Genomic DNA, 17,283 nt, shown 5'->3' with positions numbered 1-17,283 from the left:
AGGAACCAGCATTCACTTCAGCTGTTCTCTTCCTCTATATAGTGTTAAGTCATGGTGGTAAACCCTTCTGCTAATTAAACAAAACACACAGAAAAGCTCACAATGCTTTGTAATCTGTTAAAGTACAAATGACAGACAACTACACAAATTCCACTATTTAAAGAAAATATATCAATTTTATTCTTTAAATCTAAAAGTGAACATTAAATAGCAACTACAGAGGAACCTCTATTGTCTGGCGATCGATTAACCAAATTTCGGATGATCAGAACAAGATCACAAGATCCTGATGTGTGGCTAACTACGTTATCCGGCATCCAATTAACTGAACGAAATACTCCCCACCCAAGTCCTTCAGATAATTGAGGTTCCTCTGTACTTACAACTCTAAGCCTCCTTTTTCTTTAACACTTGTTATCTACCTCCTACTCCACACGAATGTACTGATCAAATAAAAGCCCCTATAAAATTACAGCAACTTAATTTTCAAAACCGGACAGTGGTTGTCATCTCTGATGCCTGTCTTCCTCCGTTTGTAGATCCCCCGAGGTCATCTTAGGTCTTCTGCTGCAAACATGCTTCATTTGAAAGAAGTACCTTTGATAGAGTGTGTTTTTTGGGCAGTCTCTCAATGGCAGTTGGCAGACTATCAAAATGTCTGCTTCTTTTATACCCCAAACATCGGATGTCTCATTGATTCGATCTTGTCAAAACCGTAAAATTCAAATTCAATTGGGTTTTAGTATCGTGGGGCATAATTTAAACTGATTGGTTAAATTCGAACTGTTGTGAAAACATAGCAACCAAAGGTCAGGTATTTGTTTCACAGCCAAATGTCACATATTTTCAATTTTCCAGTAGGCACTGAGACTGCCAGTCATATGATAGGAGCCTGCATTCACTCTCTCAAAAGTATAGTACAAGCCTTTGACTTCAGAACAATAGACATATAGGAAGTTTTGCTGTCCGTTTTTATATTTTGCAGTAATTTTCCATTATAATTTACCTTTGCTTCTTTTATTACTTGTTTTGTAAGCTTTTGATAATCTTTGCAATATGATAAACCTGAGTTTTGTCTTAATATTATTTTTAACTTCCTTGTTTAGCCAAGACTTTTTTTCTCCTTCTTACAATCTTTCTTTCTTTCTGGAATATTCTTTAGCTGGGATCAATTGACTATCTCCTTCAACATCTGCCAGCATTCATCAACTATTCTACCTTTCAGTCTTCCCTTCCAGTCCACTCGAGCCAAACCTATCCTCATACCTCTATGTAACTTCACAATGTTAGTGTGGGACTCCAGTTTCTCATCCTTCAACTGAATTTGAAATTCTAGCGTGCTATGATATCCTGAGAGGATCCTTTACTAGGAGATCATTAATTAATCCTAGCTCAATACACAATACTAAATTCAGAAAGACAAATTTTGCTTTACAACCTTGTTAGAATTTTCTGAGGATGTTACAACCAGAGTAGATGGGGGAAACCAGTGGATATTGTACATTTGGATTTTCAAAATGCTTTTTGATAAGGCTCCACACAGGTTAATAAAAAAAATCAAAATATACCGCTTGGAATGAGGATTGTCATATGGAAAGAAAACAGAGAATAGGAATAAATGGATGACTCTCTGGTTGTGACCAAAGGGATATTACAAGGAACAACGCAAGAACCTAGCTGTTCACAGTTTTTATCAAGATATGGGCACCAAATGTAATATTTCCAAGTTTGGAAATGACATAAAACGAGGTGGAAGTGGACGTCGTGAGAACGCAAACAGGTTTTAAAGGAATTTGAACAGGCTGAGTGGTCAGTAACATTAGACATCGAATATAATATGGATAAGTGTCAGGTCATTGCACAGCACAAATAGTTTCAACCAGTTTTTAGGATGTGTGGGGGAGTGATGTTTGTCAGGACAGGAAGCCAGAAAAGGGGTATAAAGTAGAGGTTTCCAGTTCTGATGCACATTGCCCCATTTGTGTGAGCAATGATGCAGAGTGAAAGCTGTGATGACACTGAAGAAATCCCACAGACAGGACTCATTAAAGGCAGTTCCTACTCCTGCTTAACCAATTGTGGGAAGACTTCAACAAGAAGAATAGTGCTCCGGTGCTTCACCAGTACCCACTTATTTAAGTTCTCATATGCCAAATGCTGTCCAAGATAGGTCCCGAAGAGTGTCCAGCCCCAAGGGAATTAAATCCCAACAAAAGGCAGCATTTTCAAGAGTGGAGACAAGAGGAATAACTAACAATTTAAGAATGCTCATGGTGGAAATGTAAGCAAACACTGCACTTGTGTCCATCCACTGCATCACCAGCATCATATTGGTCTTAAAATAGATAATCAACCCAGGAAGTACCTTGTCTCACAGTAAGTGAATCAATTATTCCGTGCTAAATGTTCGAGAATTATAAAGCAATTTATTACCAATGAGTGGGTGGGATGAAACAATCTTAATGTAACTGGTAATTACTTTAAAGAGCATTTATGACTTCTATTTCAAGAGGGGCAGAGGAGTGCAATATTAATAGATTGAGAGCCTCGGAGCAACATTATTACTACTGATACAAAACGTCTTCAGTGTAAACATAAAAACTTCAAAACCATCTGTCCAAGTGTAAATTTTAACTGTAAAAAATCGTCAAGCAGCCTAAAGAAATTTCATACCTTTCAAAATAAAAGAAAACTGAAAGAACTGTGGATGCTGTAAATCTGAAACAAAAATCAGAAATTGCTAAAAAAGCTCAGCAGGTCTGGCAGCATGTTTTGCGAAAGGATCACTAGATCCGAAACAGTAACTCTGATTTCTCTCCACAGATATTGCCAAACCTGCCAAGCTTTTACAGCAATTTGTTTTTATTCCGTAAATTTCAACTTCAATAGATGCAGGCAAAGATCAGTGGAAGCTTTAAACATGGCTAGCAAGGAAGTTCTTACATTGCCCAGGTCAAAACTATCCCCAACTGAAATCATCTGTACTTTAAGATACTCACTGGAGTTGAAGTTCTACAGATGACCAAGTTCCAAGGAAGAGTACAGAAACTCAGTGCCTACAAGTGATAACTGTTTAACTAAAGATTTCAAAATAGGAAGTGTCCTATTCTTTATCACATGCACGCTATCTGCAAAGGAAACCCACCAACACACATCCCGTGAGTCCTTCTAGAAGATCTAAGAGTTTTCGGCCATCTCGGAGGTCGACAAATAGATCCTTGATTGATGGCTTTCCACCCTGAAGCAGAAACACAAAAACAGAAAGTGACTATTTTTAAATATTGTGGCACAGAGGTGCACTACGAAAGAGTTTTCGGAACTTAAATTCATCAGTATCCTGATCACAACTGCATGTCAAATGAAGTATGCCGGTTTGTACAAAAATGATCTCCACTCAAAGTAGACTTCTAAAATCAATATGAAAGCTAAAAGTCACACAACACCAGGTTATAACTCAACAGGTTTAATTGGAAGCAGTAGCTTTCGGAGCATTGTGTGATTTTTAACTTTGTACACCCAGTCCAACACCGGCATCTCCAAATCATAACCAATATGAAAGCCTTTTCTTAATGCAATACAGTACAGTTGTGCAAACGGATGAATGAACAAAAATACTGACTTTTCCAACAAATGTTTTGAATAGAAATATTATATCCTAGTCATGCTATAAAGTATGATGTAAACAGATTAAAGTGTGGCAGCCAAAAATAGTCTCTTTTTCCACGATGACCTTAGTCATTTTCAGGGTAAAAACTCACTTTCAGAACAGGTCTTTGATTCAGCAAATTCTTGTTCCGGTATAGTTAATGATTTGTGCGAAGAAATTAAAATTAATCCTACATCTTATTCAAAATCAGTCACCTATCTGACACAAGTAAAATGGAGCCACGCTCAGCGGTCATTCTCGAATTTGGTAGCATTCCCCTTACAACTCTCAGAATTCTCTCGTTTAGTGTCAGTTTGTGACAGGTTTGTTGATTACAATGGGCCCAGCCTAACTTTATTGGCTAAGTTTGTTGTCACCTCCCCTCATTGCTTTGGATCCAATTTCACTTCTTGCTTTGGGTGGTTTTATTTCATCAGAGGCACATATAAACAACACAAGGACATTAGATACTACATTAAATATACTGTTGTCACATAGAGTCATAGAGATGTACAGCATGGAAACAGACCCTTCGGTCCAACCCGTCCATGCCGACCAGATATCCCAATCCAATCTAGTCCCACCTGCCAGCACCCAGCCCATATCCCTCCAAACACTTCCTATTCATATACCCATCCAAATGCCTCTTAAATGTTGCAATTGTACCAGCCTTCACCACATCCTCTGGCAGCTCATTCCATACATGTACCACCCTCTGTGTGGAAAAAGCTGCCCCTTAGGTCTCTTTTATATCTTTCCCCTCTCACCCTAAACCTATGCCCTCTAGTTCTGGACTCCCCAACCGCAGGGAAGAGACTTTACCTATTTATCCTATCCATGCCCCTAATAATTTTGTAAACTTCTATAAGGTCACCCCTCAGCCTCCTGACACTCCAGGAAAAACAGCCCCAGCCTGTTCAGCCTCTCCCTATAGCTCAAATTCTCCAACCCTGGCAACATCCTTGTAAATCTTTTCTGAACCCTTGCAAGTTTCACAACATCTTTCCGATAGAAAGGAGACCAGAATTGCACACAATATTCCAACAGTGGCCTAACCAATGTCCTGTACAGCCACAACATGACCTCCCAACTCCTGTACTCAATACTCTGTCCAATAAAGGAAAGCATACCAAACGCCTTCTTCACTATCCTATCTACCTGCGACTCCACTTTGAAGGAGCTATGAACCTGCACTCCAAGGTCTCTTTGTTCAGCAACACTCCCTAGGATCTTACCATTAAGTGTATAAGTCCTGCTAAGATTTGCTTTCCCAAAATGCAGCACCTCCCACTTATCTGAATTAAATTCCATCTGCCACTTCTCAGCCCATTGGCCCATCTGGTCAGGATCCTGTTGTAATCGGAGGTAACCCTCTTCGTTGTCCACTACACCTCCAATTTTGGTGTCATCTGCAAACTTACTAACTGTACCTCTTATGCTCACATCCAAATCATTTATGTAAATGACAAAAAGTAGAGGGCCCAGCACCGATCCTTATGGCACTCCACTGGACACAGGCCTCCAGTCTGAAAAACAACCCTCCACCACCACCCTCTGTCTTCTACCTTAGAGCCAATTCTGTATCCAAATGGCTAGTTCTCCCTGTATTCAGTGAGATCTAACCTTGCTAATCCGTCTCCCATGGGGAACCTTGTCGAACGCCTTACTGAAGTCCATATAGATCACATCTACCGCTCTGCCCTCATCAATCCTTTTTGTTACTTCTTCAAAAAACTCAATCAAGTTTGTGAGACATGATTTCTCATGCACAAAGCCATGATGACTATCCCGAATCAGTCCTTGCCTTTCCAAATACATGTACGTCCTGTCCCTCAGGATTCCCTCCAACAACTTGCTCACCACCGAGGTCAGGCTCACCAGTCTATAGTTCCCTGGCTTGTCCTTACCACCCTTCTTAAACAGTGGCACCACATTTGCCAACCTCCAGTCTTCTGGCACCTCACCTGTGACTATCGATGATACAAATATCTCAGCAAGAGGCCCAACAGTCACTTCTCTAGCTTCCCACAGAGTTCTCGGGTACACCTGATCAGGTCCTGGGGATTTATTCACTTTTAACCGTTTCAAGACATCCAGCACTTCCTCCTCTGTAATCTGGTCATTTTGCAAGATGTCACCATCTATTTCCCTACAGTCTATATCTTCCATATCTTTTTTCACAGTAAATACTGATGCAAAATATTCATTTAGTATCTCCCCCATTTTCTGTGGCTCCACATAAAGGCCACCTTGCAGATCTTTGAGGGGCCCTATTCTCCCCCTAGTTACCCTTTTGTCCTTAACATATTTGTAAAAACCCTTTGGATTCTTCTTAACTCTATTTGCCAAAGCTATCTCATGCCCTTTTTGCCCTCCTGATTTCCTTCTTAAGTATACTCCTACTTCCTTTCTACTCTTCTAAGGATTCACTCGATCTATCCTGTCCATACCTTACATATGCTTCCTTCTTTTTCTTAACCAAACCCTCAATTTCTTTAGTCATCCAGCATTCCCTATACCTACCAGCCTTTCCTTTCACCCTAACAGGAATATACTGTCTCTGGATTCTCGTTATCTCATTTCTGAAGGCTTCCTATTTTCTAGCCATTCCTTTACCTGCGAACATCTGCCTCCAGTCAGTTTCCGAAAGTTTCTCCAGTTTAGAACTTCAACTTTTAGATCTGGTCTATCCTTTTTCATCACTATTTTAAATCTAATGGAATTATGGTCACTGGCCCCAAAGTGCTCCCCCACTGACATCTCAATCACCTGCCTGGCCTTATTTCCCAAGAGTAGGTCAAGTTTTGCACCTTCTCTAGCAGGTACATCCACATACTGAATCAGAAAATTGTCTTGTACACACTTAACAAATTCCTCTCCATCTAAACCCTTAACACTATGGCAGTCCAAGTCTATGTTTGAAAAGTTAAAATCCCCTACCATAACTACGCTATTATTCTTACAGATAGCTGAGATCTCCTTACAACTTTGTTTCTTAATTTCCCTCTGACTATTTGGGGGTCTATAATACAATCCCAATAAGGTGATCATCCCTTTCTTATTTCTCAGTTCCACCCAAATAACTTCACTGGATTTATTTCCGGGAATATCCTCCCTCAGCACAGCTATAATGCTATCCCTTATCAAAAATGCCACTCCCCCTCCTCTCTTGCCTCCCTTTCTATCCTTCCTGTAGCATTTGTATCCTGGAACATTAAGCTGCCAGTCCTGCCCATCCCTGAGCCATGTTTCTGTAATTGCTATGATATCCCAGTCCCATGTTCCTTACCATGCCCTGAGTTCATCTTCCTTCCCCGTTCGGCCCCTTCCATTGAAATAAATCCAGTTTAATTTATTAGTCCTACCTTGTCCCTGCCTGCCCTGACTGTTTGACTCACTTCTGTTCTCAGCTGTACCTGTCTCAGATCTATCTCTTTCCTCACTATCTCCCTGGGTCCCACACCACCCCCCCACCTTACTAGTTTAAATCCTCCCAAGCAGTTCTCGCAAATTTCCCTGCAAATTGTGAGTCTTCATTGATTGGACCCAACAGAAATTTAAAATTAACATGTAGACTATCCAATTTGGTACTGAACAAAAAACAGACCAGTTAAGGTGCCAAGTTCAGTTTCAGCACCTTGTCAAGTTAGCAAATCTCACCTGGAACAATAGACAGAGTACCAAATGTACCCAATAGGTAAAAAGGGGAAATTCAATGTTTTCATCTTTGGACATGGACTTCAGGTGACATCAGTGCTGCAAACAGCTGCTCCACCCTTAGAGAGTGAACAGTAATCCACAATGAAAAATGAAAGGCAAATGTCGAGAATGACCAAGTAGACAAGGTAACAAAGTCAAGCAACATTTGTGGCACCCTATCCAATTAACTTATTTCTTTTAGAAACACATGATGCTATTTTAAAAAAAGGCCCAAATTATCAAGCAAATAATTCCAGTAAATGAAGATGACTGAAAGCTTTTTCAAAAAAAATATAGGTTTATGATCAAAAAAAATCAGTCCTGTTTTATTCATTCCAAAATTTTTACTTCTCAAAAGACTTTGTGTCTTATACTCTACAGTGAATGTCTTGCATGCTTCAACAGGGAATTCTTTCAAAAAAAAAGGAAATGCATAGTGAAAATGTAAGCAAACACTGGACGATATTAGGGCAGGTGACTCACTTCCATAAAAAAAGTAAAATCCTACAGATGCTGGAATTCTAAACTGAAAGTAGAAAGTGTTGGAGAAACTCAACAAGTGTGGCAGCATCTGTGGAGAGAGAAACAGAGTCATCTTTGGTTCTGAAAGGTCATATTAGACTCTAAAGGTTAACCTTATTTCTCTCCTACAGATGCTGTCAGATCTGCTGAGTTTCTCCAACACTTTGCTTTGACTGACTTCGACGTTCAAGCATGCTACACAAACCTGCCTCATGAACATGCTGTGCTACTTCCAGACTTGAATGGTCCAAACATCTGAACCACCTGTGTGTACACAGAACATGAAGGGCTTTTGCCCAAAACATCGATTTTCCTGCGCCTCGGATACTGCCTGACCTGCTGTGCTTTTCCAGCCCCACTCTAATCTTAACTCTGACCTCCAGCATCTGCAGCCCTCACTTTCGCCCTGTACACAGAACATTCCATGAGCTTAGTGCTTCAGTGCACAGCCCTGTCCCAGGAGGTAACTGTGAGAGATTATGTGGCTCACAACTAAATTTTAAACCATGCTGTTTGCGATTTGGTACGACAGCATTGCTCAAAACTGCAGTCTCAATTAAACTGAGCTCTCTTCAAAGGATTAAATTTATTCAGACACTGGTACAATATCAGAAAACTTCACAAAACACTGTTTTTGCTACTTCTGGAAAACAATCACATGCACCAGTCAAAGAGTGCAATTCCCACTGGCCTTAACATTTACACGTTCAATCTACCATGCCATATTGCAGCACTTGGATTAGGTTGTACAATTATTTAACCCAATTCACTGGTTATACAACCATAGTTAAACATGGTTTCTCACGCATAGCACTGATTACAGTATCAGCCCCATCATTCTGTGCATCGAGAAAAATAAAATGGGGTGGAGTACATTGGGAAAATCTTACTGAACCATTCTTTCCAAGATATTAGTCTGTCCATTTGTTTGTTTACAAAGTGTAAAAGACATGTTCATTCTAGAAACCATTATCTGCAGGAAAGGAATGGGATTATCGTAGCAGGATTTCAAAGTACAGATTACATGTGGCCCTCTACACCAGTCAACTTGTACTGATACTTCTTGTAATAAAGAACATCTTTAATCTGCATGCAGATGGGGAAATCAAATAAGTAACAAAATCGTAGAGGAGGAATTTCTGGTGTGCGTACCGGGTGATTTTCTGGACCAATAAAATGAGGAAGCAATGAGAAGACCAGGCCATCCTCGACTGAGTATTTTGTGATAAGAAATGAGTAAATGGCAATCTAATTATGCGAGGTCTCTTGGAACAAGTGGCCATAATTTGGTAGAATTTGTCATTAAGGTGGAGTGACATAGTCGATGCTGAGACTAAGGTCCTGAATCTAAATAATAGATATTACAATGGCATGGAATGCAACTTAAAGGGATGATGATGGAAAAGCAATGACAAACATTCAAAGAGCACAAGTGAACGGCAACAATTGCTCATTCCTGTCAGGCACAGAGTAAAATGAGAAAGGTGGTCAAACCATGGCGTACAAAGGAAATAAGAGACAGGATTAGGATCTGAAGAACAGGCAGACAGAAATTGGCCAGAAAAAAAAACAGACCCAAGGAGTGGAAGCAATTTAGAATTCAGGAAAAGTGGACAAAAGGATTGATTAAGAAAGGAAAATTGAAGTACGATAGCAAACTTGCAGGAACATAAAAACTGACTGTATAACTTTTTGTAGGTATGTGAAGAGAAAAAAACTGAACACAAATGCAGGTCTTCTACCTTCAGAAACAGGGAGGTTTATAATAGGGAATTAAAAAATGGTTGACCAACTACATACATAGTTTGGTTCTGTGTTCACAAAGGACATAAATAACATACCAGCAATGTTCAGGAATACAGGATTTAATGAGAGGGATGAACTGAAGGAAATCATTATTCGCTGGGGAAATTGATGAAATTGAAGACTGATAAATCCCCAGTCGCAGATAATCTATGTCTCAAAGTATTTAAGGAAGAGGCCTTAGACATAGTGGCTGCATTAGTGGTCATCTTCCAAGACTCTGGAACAGTTCCTACAGATTGTAGAGTGAGGTTAATGTAACCAATCTATTTAAAAACAGAGGATGAGAGCAAATCAGGAATTATAGATTAGTCAGGCAGATATTGGTAGTGGGGAAAATGCTAGAGTCCACTATAAAATACTTAATAGCTGAAAACAGTGTGAGGATCAGACATAATCATGCAGTCAAGGCCAAAACATTGCATGAATTCCAGTGGAGTTGGATATAGTACTTGTGCTAAAGAGATCAAAGGATATGGGGGAAAAACTATTGAACTGGATTATCAGCCATAATCACAATGAATGGCGGAGCAGGCTCAAAGAGCCATCTAAGACATCAACATGTAAAGTTAAAGCACATGGGATTGGAGGTAGTGTTTTGAAATGGACAGAAATCTGGTTTGCAGACAGGAAACAAAGAGTAGGAATAAATGGTTTGTATCCAAATGGCAGGCAATAACTAGCAGAGAGTCACGGGGATCAGTGCTAGCACCCTAGCTATTCACAATACATATTCATGATTTAAATGAATGAACTAAAAGTAATATCCCCAATCTGCAGATGACACAAAGCTGTGTGAGAGGGTGAACTGTGAGAAGGATGCAGAGATGCTTCAGTGTGATTTGGACAAGCTAAGTGACTGGGCAAAGGCATGACAGATGTAGTATAATGTGACTAAATGTCAGTTTATCCATTTTTGGTAGCAAAACAGAGAGGTGAGTTATCTGAACTGCTATAAATTGAGAGAGGGGATTGTGCAATGAGGCCTGAGTGCCCTCACACACCAGTCATTGAAGATATGCAAGCAGTCAAGGCAGAAAATGATATTTCAGCCGCATAGCAAGAGGATTTGAGTACAGAAACAAAATGGTTTGCTACAATCATACATAACGTCAATAAGTGGAGAGTGTGGTGCCAGAAAAGTACAGGCAGCATCTGAGGAGCAGGAGAATCAATGTTTCAGACATAAGCCCTTCATCAGAGATGACCTCAAGACCAGACTTGGAATACTGTGTGCAATTTTGGTCTCCTTGTCTGAGGAAGGGCATTCTTACTATGTAGGGAGTGCAGCAAAGCTTTACCAGACTGATTTCTGGACTGACGTATGAGAAGGGGTTGAATCCATTAGGATTATATTCACTTGAGTTCAGAAAGACAAAGAGAAACCTATAAAATTCTAATAGGACTAGCCAAGGCAGATGGAGGAAGGATGTTCCCATCAACAGGAGGGTCAAGAATCAGAGGACATAGCCTAGGAATATGGGGTAAACAACTTACGACTAAGATGAAGCGAAATTTCTTCACCCAGAGAGAGGGGAGCCTGTGGAATTCACTATCATATAATGCAATCGAGGCCAAAACATTGTACAATTTCCAAAGGAATTTGATAAAGCACTTGGGCTAAAGGACTGAAAAGGATATGTGGGAAAAACTTGAGTTGTATGATCAGCCATGATCATAATGAATGGCAGAGCAGGCTCAAAGGGCCAAATGCCCTAAACCTACTTCTATGTTTCTGTGCACTTCCATTTATTTCATCAGCCTAGAGGTTCAGGAAGTGATTTATTTTTTAATATTAGTGTCACATTGTTGGATGTTAAAAGAAAAAGTTATTGTATTTCCATAGCATTTTCCATATCTTGATATCCCCAAATGTTTACAGCTAACACTATTTCCAAAGTACAATCATTGTTTTAATGTAACGATATGCCACGATGAATTTGCTTTTGCAAAAGGGTCATAAATTAATTTCATTAATTAAAATTAAATTAATGAGTGCTCCAAAACAACTGATCAGATGAACCATTTTTGTTGCATTTTTAGTTGAAGATGAATATCAGAAAGGTCAGTGTAGAACTTGCAAGTCTTTCAATAAATAGGTGTTGCAGAATATTTTTCACCTCATTCAGGCAGGTGAAGTTTCAGATTCCATTTCTTTTCAAGGATCAAAGCATCAAGGTGGATCACATGTTCAAGTCCTGGTCTTAAAGTTGAACCCAAAACTTTCTAACTCTGAACACCATAAAATGGTAATATCTTCAACCAGAGATGCATAAATTGACTAAAACGTTACATAGGTTTTCTGCGCAGTTTGAGTAAACAACTTGCAAATTACTTGTCAAATGTTTCAATTGATGTATCATGTACATTCTACCATGCAGTTAGCCTAGAAATAAATTAGTTGGCTGGAAATTTAGTTATAAAGTTTTTTTTGGTTTAAAGAGCTCCAAAAATTCTAAAAACAAAAAAAAAATAAACAGTGCACTTTCACATGGGAATAGATGAAAAATATTTTGGGAGACATACTCCATGCTGAACTGTATCCAGCCACATTCTTGGGAAAATTTGTTTTTCTCAAGGCAGATTTAAAAAAAACTCAAATTCCTTAAAATCTATTTCCCACCCACCCAGACATTTGGCTCAATTAATAGTTCTCATATGAACATCATGTTTCAACTTCTTTCTCCTCCTCGTTCTCTCCCAATTCTCCCAAACCCTACACACACGGAAAAAAAATTCAGAGGAAACAATGCATTGCAAACCTAACATATTAATTAAATGCGCACTCAACTAGTGTGTCACAGCCCAGTGCCTGCACTAGTATAAGATTTGTTACTAACAGTAACAAGTATTACAGCAACAGCGCAGTGCCAATGCTAAAAGATTAGTACGTTGGAGTCCCAAGCTAATGTCCTAGAAGCTTGGGTTTGAATCCCACAATGGCAGATGTTAAAATTTGAATTCAATAAAAATCTGGATTAAAATGTTTGCCTAATAATGACCACATAACTACTGTTGATCGTCATAAAAAACCCATATAGTTCATTAACATCCTTTAGGGAAGGAAATTCATCATCCTTACCTGGTCTAACCTCCATGGAATTCCACAATCACAATAATGTGGATCTGGCGAATAGAGATGAGTACTAAATGCTGGCCTAGCCAACAACACTTACATCACATGAACAAATGGCAAAAAGTTAGGCTTATCTGATTGAAGCAGCATCCAACACACACTTCAAGCAGTAGAAACACAACTTAAAGTTTAGGTTAGATTAGATTCCCTACAGTGTGGAAACAGGCCCAGTGGTCCAACTAGTCCACACCGACCCTCCGAAGAGTAACCCACCCAGACCCAATTCCCTCTGAGTAATGCACCTAACACTATGGGCAATTTAGCACGGCCAATTAACCTGAACTGCACATCTTTGGACTGTGGGAGGAAACCGGAGCACCCGGAGGAAACCCACGCAGACGCAGGGAGAATGTGCAAACTCCACACAGACAGTCATCCAAGGCTGGAATCGAACCTGGGATGCTGGTGCTGCGAGGCAGTAGTGCTAACCACTGAGCCACCGTGCTGCCCATAAATATACTTCAAATTTCAGAATTTTCCAAAGATATCTGAAAGTTGTCAAAAAATGAGAGGATAACTCTACTTCATCCATCACTGTGCCATACTCTACTTGAAGAACAGAAAGAAAGTTCATTTACAGCTTGCCAGATCTCTTAATAAGAATGGATAGTGAGTGGTTACACCATGGGAATTTATTTTTTATTCACTCGTGGGGACATGGGCATCAGACCATAAGACGTAGGAGTGAAAGCAAGGCCATTCAGCCCATCGAGTCCACTCCGCCATTTAATCATGGCTGATTGGCGTTTCAATTCAACTTATCCGCACTGTCCCCGTAGCTCTTAATTCCTTGCGAGATCAAGCTCTGCCTTGAAGACACCTAACATCCCAGCCTCCAATGCACTTCGTGGCCCATCACACTCTGGCTGAAGAAATGTCTCCCTATTTCCGCTCTAAATTGACTGCCTCTAATTTTAAGGCGATGCCCACAAGTCCTAGTCTCCCCGCCTAACGGAAACAACTTCCCAGCATCCACCTTTTCGAAGCCATGCATTATCTTGTAAGTTTCTTTTAGATCTCCCCCCCTGCCTTCTAAACTCTAATGAATACAATCCCAGGATCCTCAGCCAATCATCATACGTTAGGTCTACCATTCCAGGGATCATCCATGTGAATCTCCGCTGGACACGCTCCGGTGTCCTTCCTGAGGTGTGGGGCCCAAAATTGGACACAGAGTTCTAAATGGGGCCTAACTAGAGCTTTATAAAGTCTCAGTAACACATTGCTGCTTTTATATTCCAACCCTCTTGAGATAAATGACAACATTACATTTGCTTTCTTAATCACAGAGTCAATCTGCACATCAACTTTTAGAGAATCCTGGACTAGCACTCCCAGGAGTACTTTGTACTCTGTACCTTGGCTTCATGAATTTTCTCACCATTTAAAAAATAGCCCATGTCTGTATTCTTTTTTTCTAAAAAGTGCAAGACCTTGCACTTGCTCACGTTGAATTTCATCAGCCATTTCCTGGACCACTCTCCTAAACTATCTAAATCTTTCTGCAGCCTCCCCACCTCATCAGTACTACCTGCCTGCCTGTCTAATTTTGCATCATCAATGAACTTCGCCAGAATGCCTCCATCTCTTCATCCAGATCATTAATATATTAAGTGAACAGCTGCAGCCCTAATACAGAACCCTGCGGGACATCACTTGTCACTGGCTGCCATTCTGAAAAAGAACCTTTTACCCCAACTCTTTGCTTTCTGTCAAACAGGCAAATGTGAGGACGGCAGATGCTGGAAACCAGAGTTTAGATCAGAGTGGTGCTGTAAAAGCACAGCAGGTCAGGCAGTATCCGAGGTGTAGGAAAACTGATGTTTCGGGCAAAAGCCCTTCATCAGGAATTACTGTCAATTAATTTGTCAAACAGCCAATCCCCAATCCATGCCAGTAGCTCACCTCGAACACCATGGGCCCTCACCTTACTCAGCAGCCTCCCATGAAGCTCTTTATCAAAGGCCTTTTGGAAGTCTAGATAGATGACATCCTCTGGGTTTCCCTGGTCTAAACTACTTGTTACCTCTTCAAAAAATTCTAACAGGTTTGTCAGACACGACCTCCCCTTACTAAATCCATACTGACTTGTTCTAATCTGACTCTGCACTTCCAAGAATTTAGAAATTTCATCCTTAATGATGAATTCTAGAATTTTATCTACAACCGAGGTTAGGCTAATCGGCCTCCAGTTTTCCATCTTTTGTCTTGATTCTTTCTTGAACAAGAGGGTTACAGCCACGATTTTCCAATCATCTGGGACTTTCCCTGACTCCAGTCATTTTTGAAAGATCACAGTCAGCGCCTCCACTTCTTCCTCAGTCACCTCCCTCAGAACTCTACGGTGTAGCCCATCCTGGCCAAGAGATTTATCAATTTTTAGACCTTTTAACTTTTCTAGCACTTCCTCTTTTGTAACGGCTATCATACTCAACTCTGTCCCGACTCTCCTTAATTGTTGGGATATTACTCATATCTTCCGCTGTGAAGATACAAAGTACTTATTAAGTTCTTCAACTATTTCCTTATCTCCCATCACTAGCCTTCCAGCATCAATTTGATGCAGCCCAGTTTCTAGTTTTGCCTCTCATTTGTTTCTTATGTATTGAAAGAAACTTTTACTATCATTTCTAATATTACAGGCTAGCCTACCTTCATATTTGATCCTCTCCTTCCTTATTTCTTTCTTTGTTATCCTCTGTTTGTTTTTGAAGTCTTCCAATCTTCTGATTTCCCAATGCTCTTAGCCACTTTATAGGCTCTCTCTTTTCCTTTGATAAATTTCCTGACTTGCTTTGTCAGTTATGGCTGTCTAACCCTTCCCCGGATAATCTTTCTTTTCTTTGGGATGAACCTCTGTACTGTGTCCTCAATTACACCCAGAAACTCCTGCCATTGTTGCTCTACTGTCTTCTTCGCTGGACTCTTCTTCCAGACGATTTTCGTCAGTTCCTCTCTTATGCGCCTGTAATTACCTTTATTTAACTGTAACACCATTACATCTGATTTTGCCTTCTCTCTTTCAAACTGTAGACTGAACTCTACCATATTATGATTGCTGCCTCCTAAATGTTCCCTTACTTTAAGAAGTTTTATGAAGTCTGGCTCATTACATGGAACTAAGTCCAGAATAGCCTGCACCCTTGTGGGCTTCATCACAAGCTGTTCCAAAAGGCCATCCTGTAAGCATTCCACAATTTCCTTATCTTTGATCCACCAGCAACATTATTCACCCAGTTCACCTGCACATTGAAATTCCCCATGATCACCATGACCTTGCCTTTCTGACATGCTGTATCTATTTCCCAGTACATCTTGCACCCCTGGTCCTGACCACTGCTGGGAGGTCTGTACATAACTCCCATTATGGTTTTTTTGCCTTTGTGGTTCCTCAACTCCACCCACACAGACTCCACATCATCTGACCCGATGTCACTGAGTGCCATAGATTTAATCTCATTCTTAACTAATAAGGTTACCCCGCCCCCCTGCCCATCTCCCTGTCTTTTTGATCAGTTGTAAATCCTTGGATGTTTAACTGCCAGGCCTGAACCCCCTGCAACCACATTTCTGTCATGCCTACCACATCATAACCATTCATGATGATTTGTGCCATTAATTCACCTGCTTTGTTCTGAATACTATGAGCATTTAGATAAAATGCCTTAATGCAAATTTTCTTATCCTCATGATTTCCAACATCTCTCGTAATATGTCCTAAATTATCATTCCTTTTTGCTTCATTCCTAGCCTGCCTTGAACTTAAACTCTGCATATATGCTAACCTTTTATTTATCTTTCTACTTGACTCCATAATCCCTGTTGCTTTCCCTTTCCCTTCCCCCCGCCTCACAAGTTGCTGGCTGGTCAGCATTTATAGCCTGTCCCTAGCTGCCTTTGGACCAAGTGCCTTGCAAAGCCATTCCAGAAGGCAGTTGAGTCAACCACATTACTCTGGGTCTGGAGTCAAATGTAGGTCAGACCAGGTGAGGATGGCAGATTGCCTTCCCTGAAGGACATTAGAGACAATTTCTGACAATCAACAATGGATTTATTTCATTGTCATCAGAGGATTCTTAATTCCAGATTTTTTTGTATTGAATTCAAATTCCATCACCTGCCATGGCAGGATTTGAATTTGGGTTCCTAAAACATGAGCTGAGTTTCTGGATAAGACGACTATGACATTGTCTCCCCAAAGTGGAAAATAAACCTGCCAATTTCCAGCACATAATGATCCCTTTAGAAACAACTATACTAAAAAGTTCAACTGTGTAGACAAATATGGGATTCTACTTCCAAAAACAGCAGATGACAGGTCACATTATGCCATTCCAACTTCAGTATGACATACCAATCTACCCATTGGCGTTACAGCAATGTCATCAGAATTTTAAAATTCATTCACAGGATGAGGGAGTCGCTGACTATGCCAGAATTTATTGCCTTCCCTAATTGCCCAGAGGACAGTTAAGAG

At 40.3% G+C, this 17,283-nt stretch overlaps 1 protein-coding gene across 12 annotated transcripts in view; it reads right to left on the bottom strand.

Moving 5' to 3' along the window:
• The window catches only part of LOC140483389 (utrophin-like), a 737,248-nt gene that overhangs the window by 609,250 nt on the left and 110,715 nt on the right, over positions 1-17,283 (bottom strand). For all 12 annotated transcript variants that reach the window (XM_072581625.1, XM_072581633.1, XM_072581634.1 and 9 more), the window contains one exon: positions 3,146-3,238. In XM_072581625.1, coding sequence (XP_072437726.1) covers positions 3,146-3,238 — 93 coding nt within the window. The remainder of the gene's footprint in view (positions 1-3,145; positions 3,239-17,283) is intronic.

This window comes from Chiloscyllium punctatum, chromosome 11, assembly GCF_047496795.1.
Source record: "Chiloscyllium punctatum isolate Juve2018m chromosome 11, sChiPun1.3, whole genome shotgun sequence".
NCBI classification, from domain to species: Eukaryota; Metazoa; Chordata; class Chondrichthyes; order Orectolobiformes; family Hemiscylliidae; genus Chiloscyllium; species Chiloscyllium punctatum.
The sequence above is the reverse complement of the archived record's forward strand: the minus strand, read 5'-3'. Positions and strand labels throughout refer to the sequence as shown.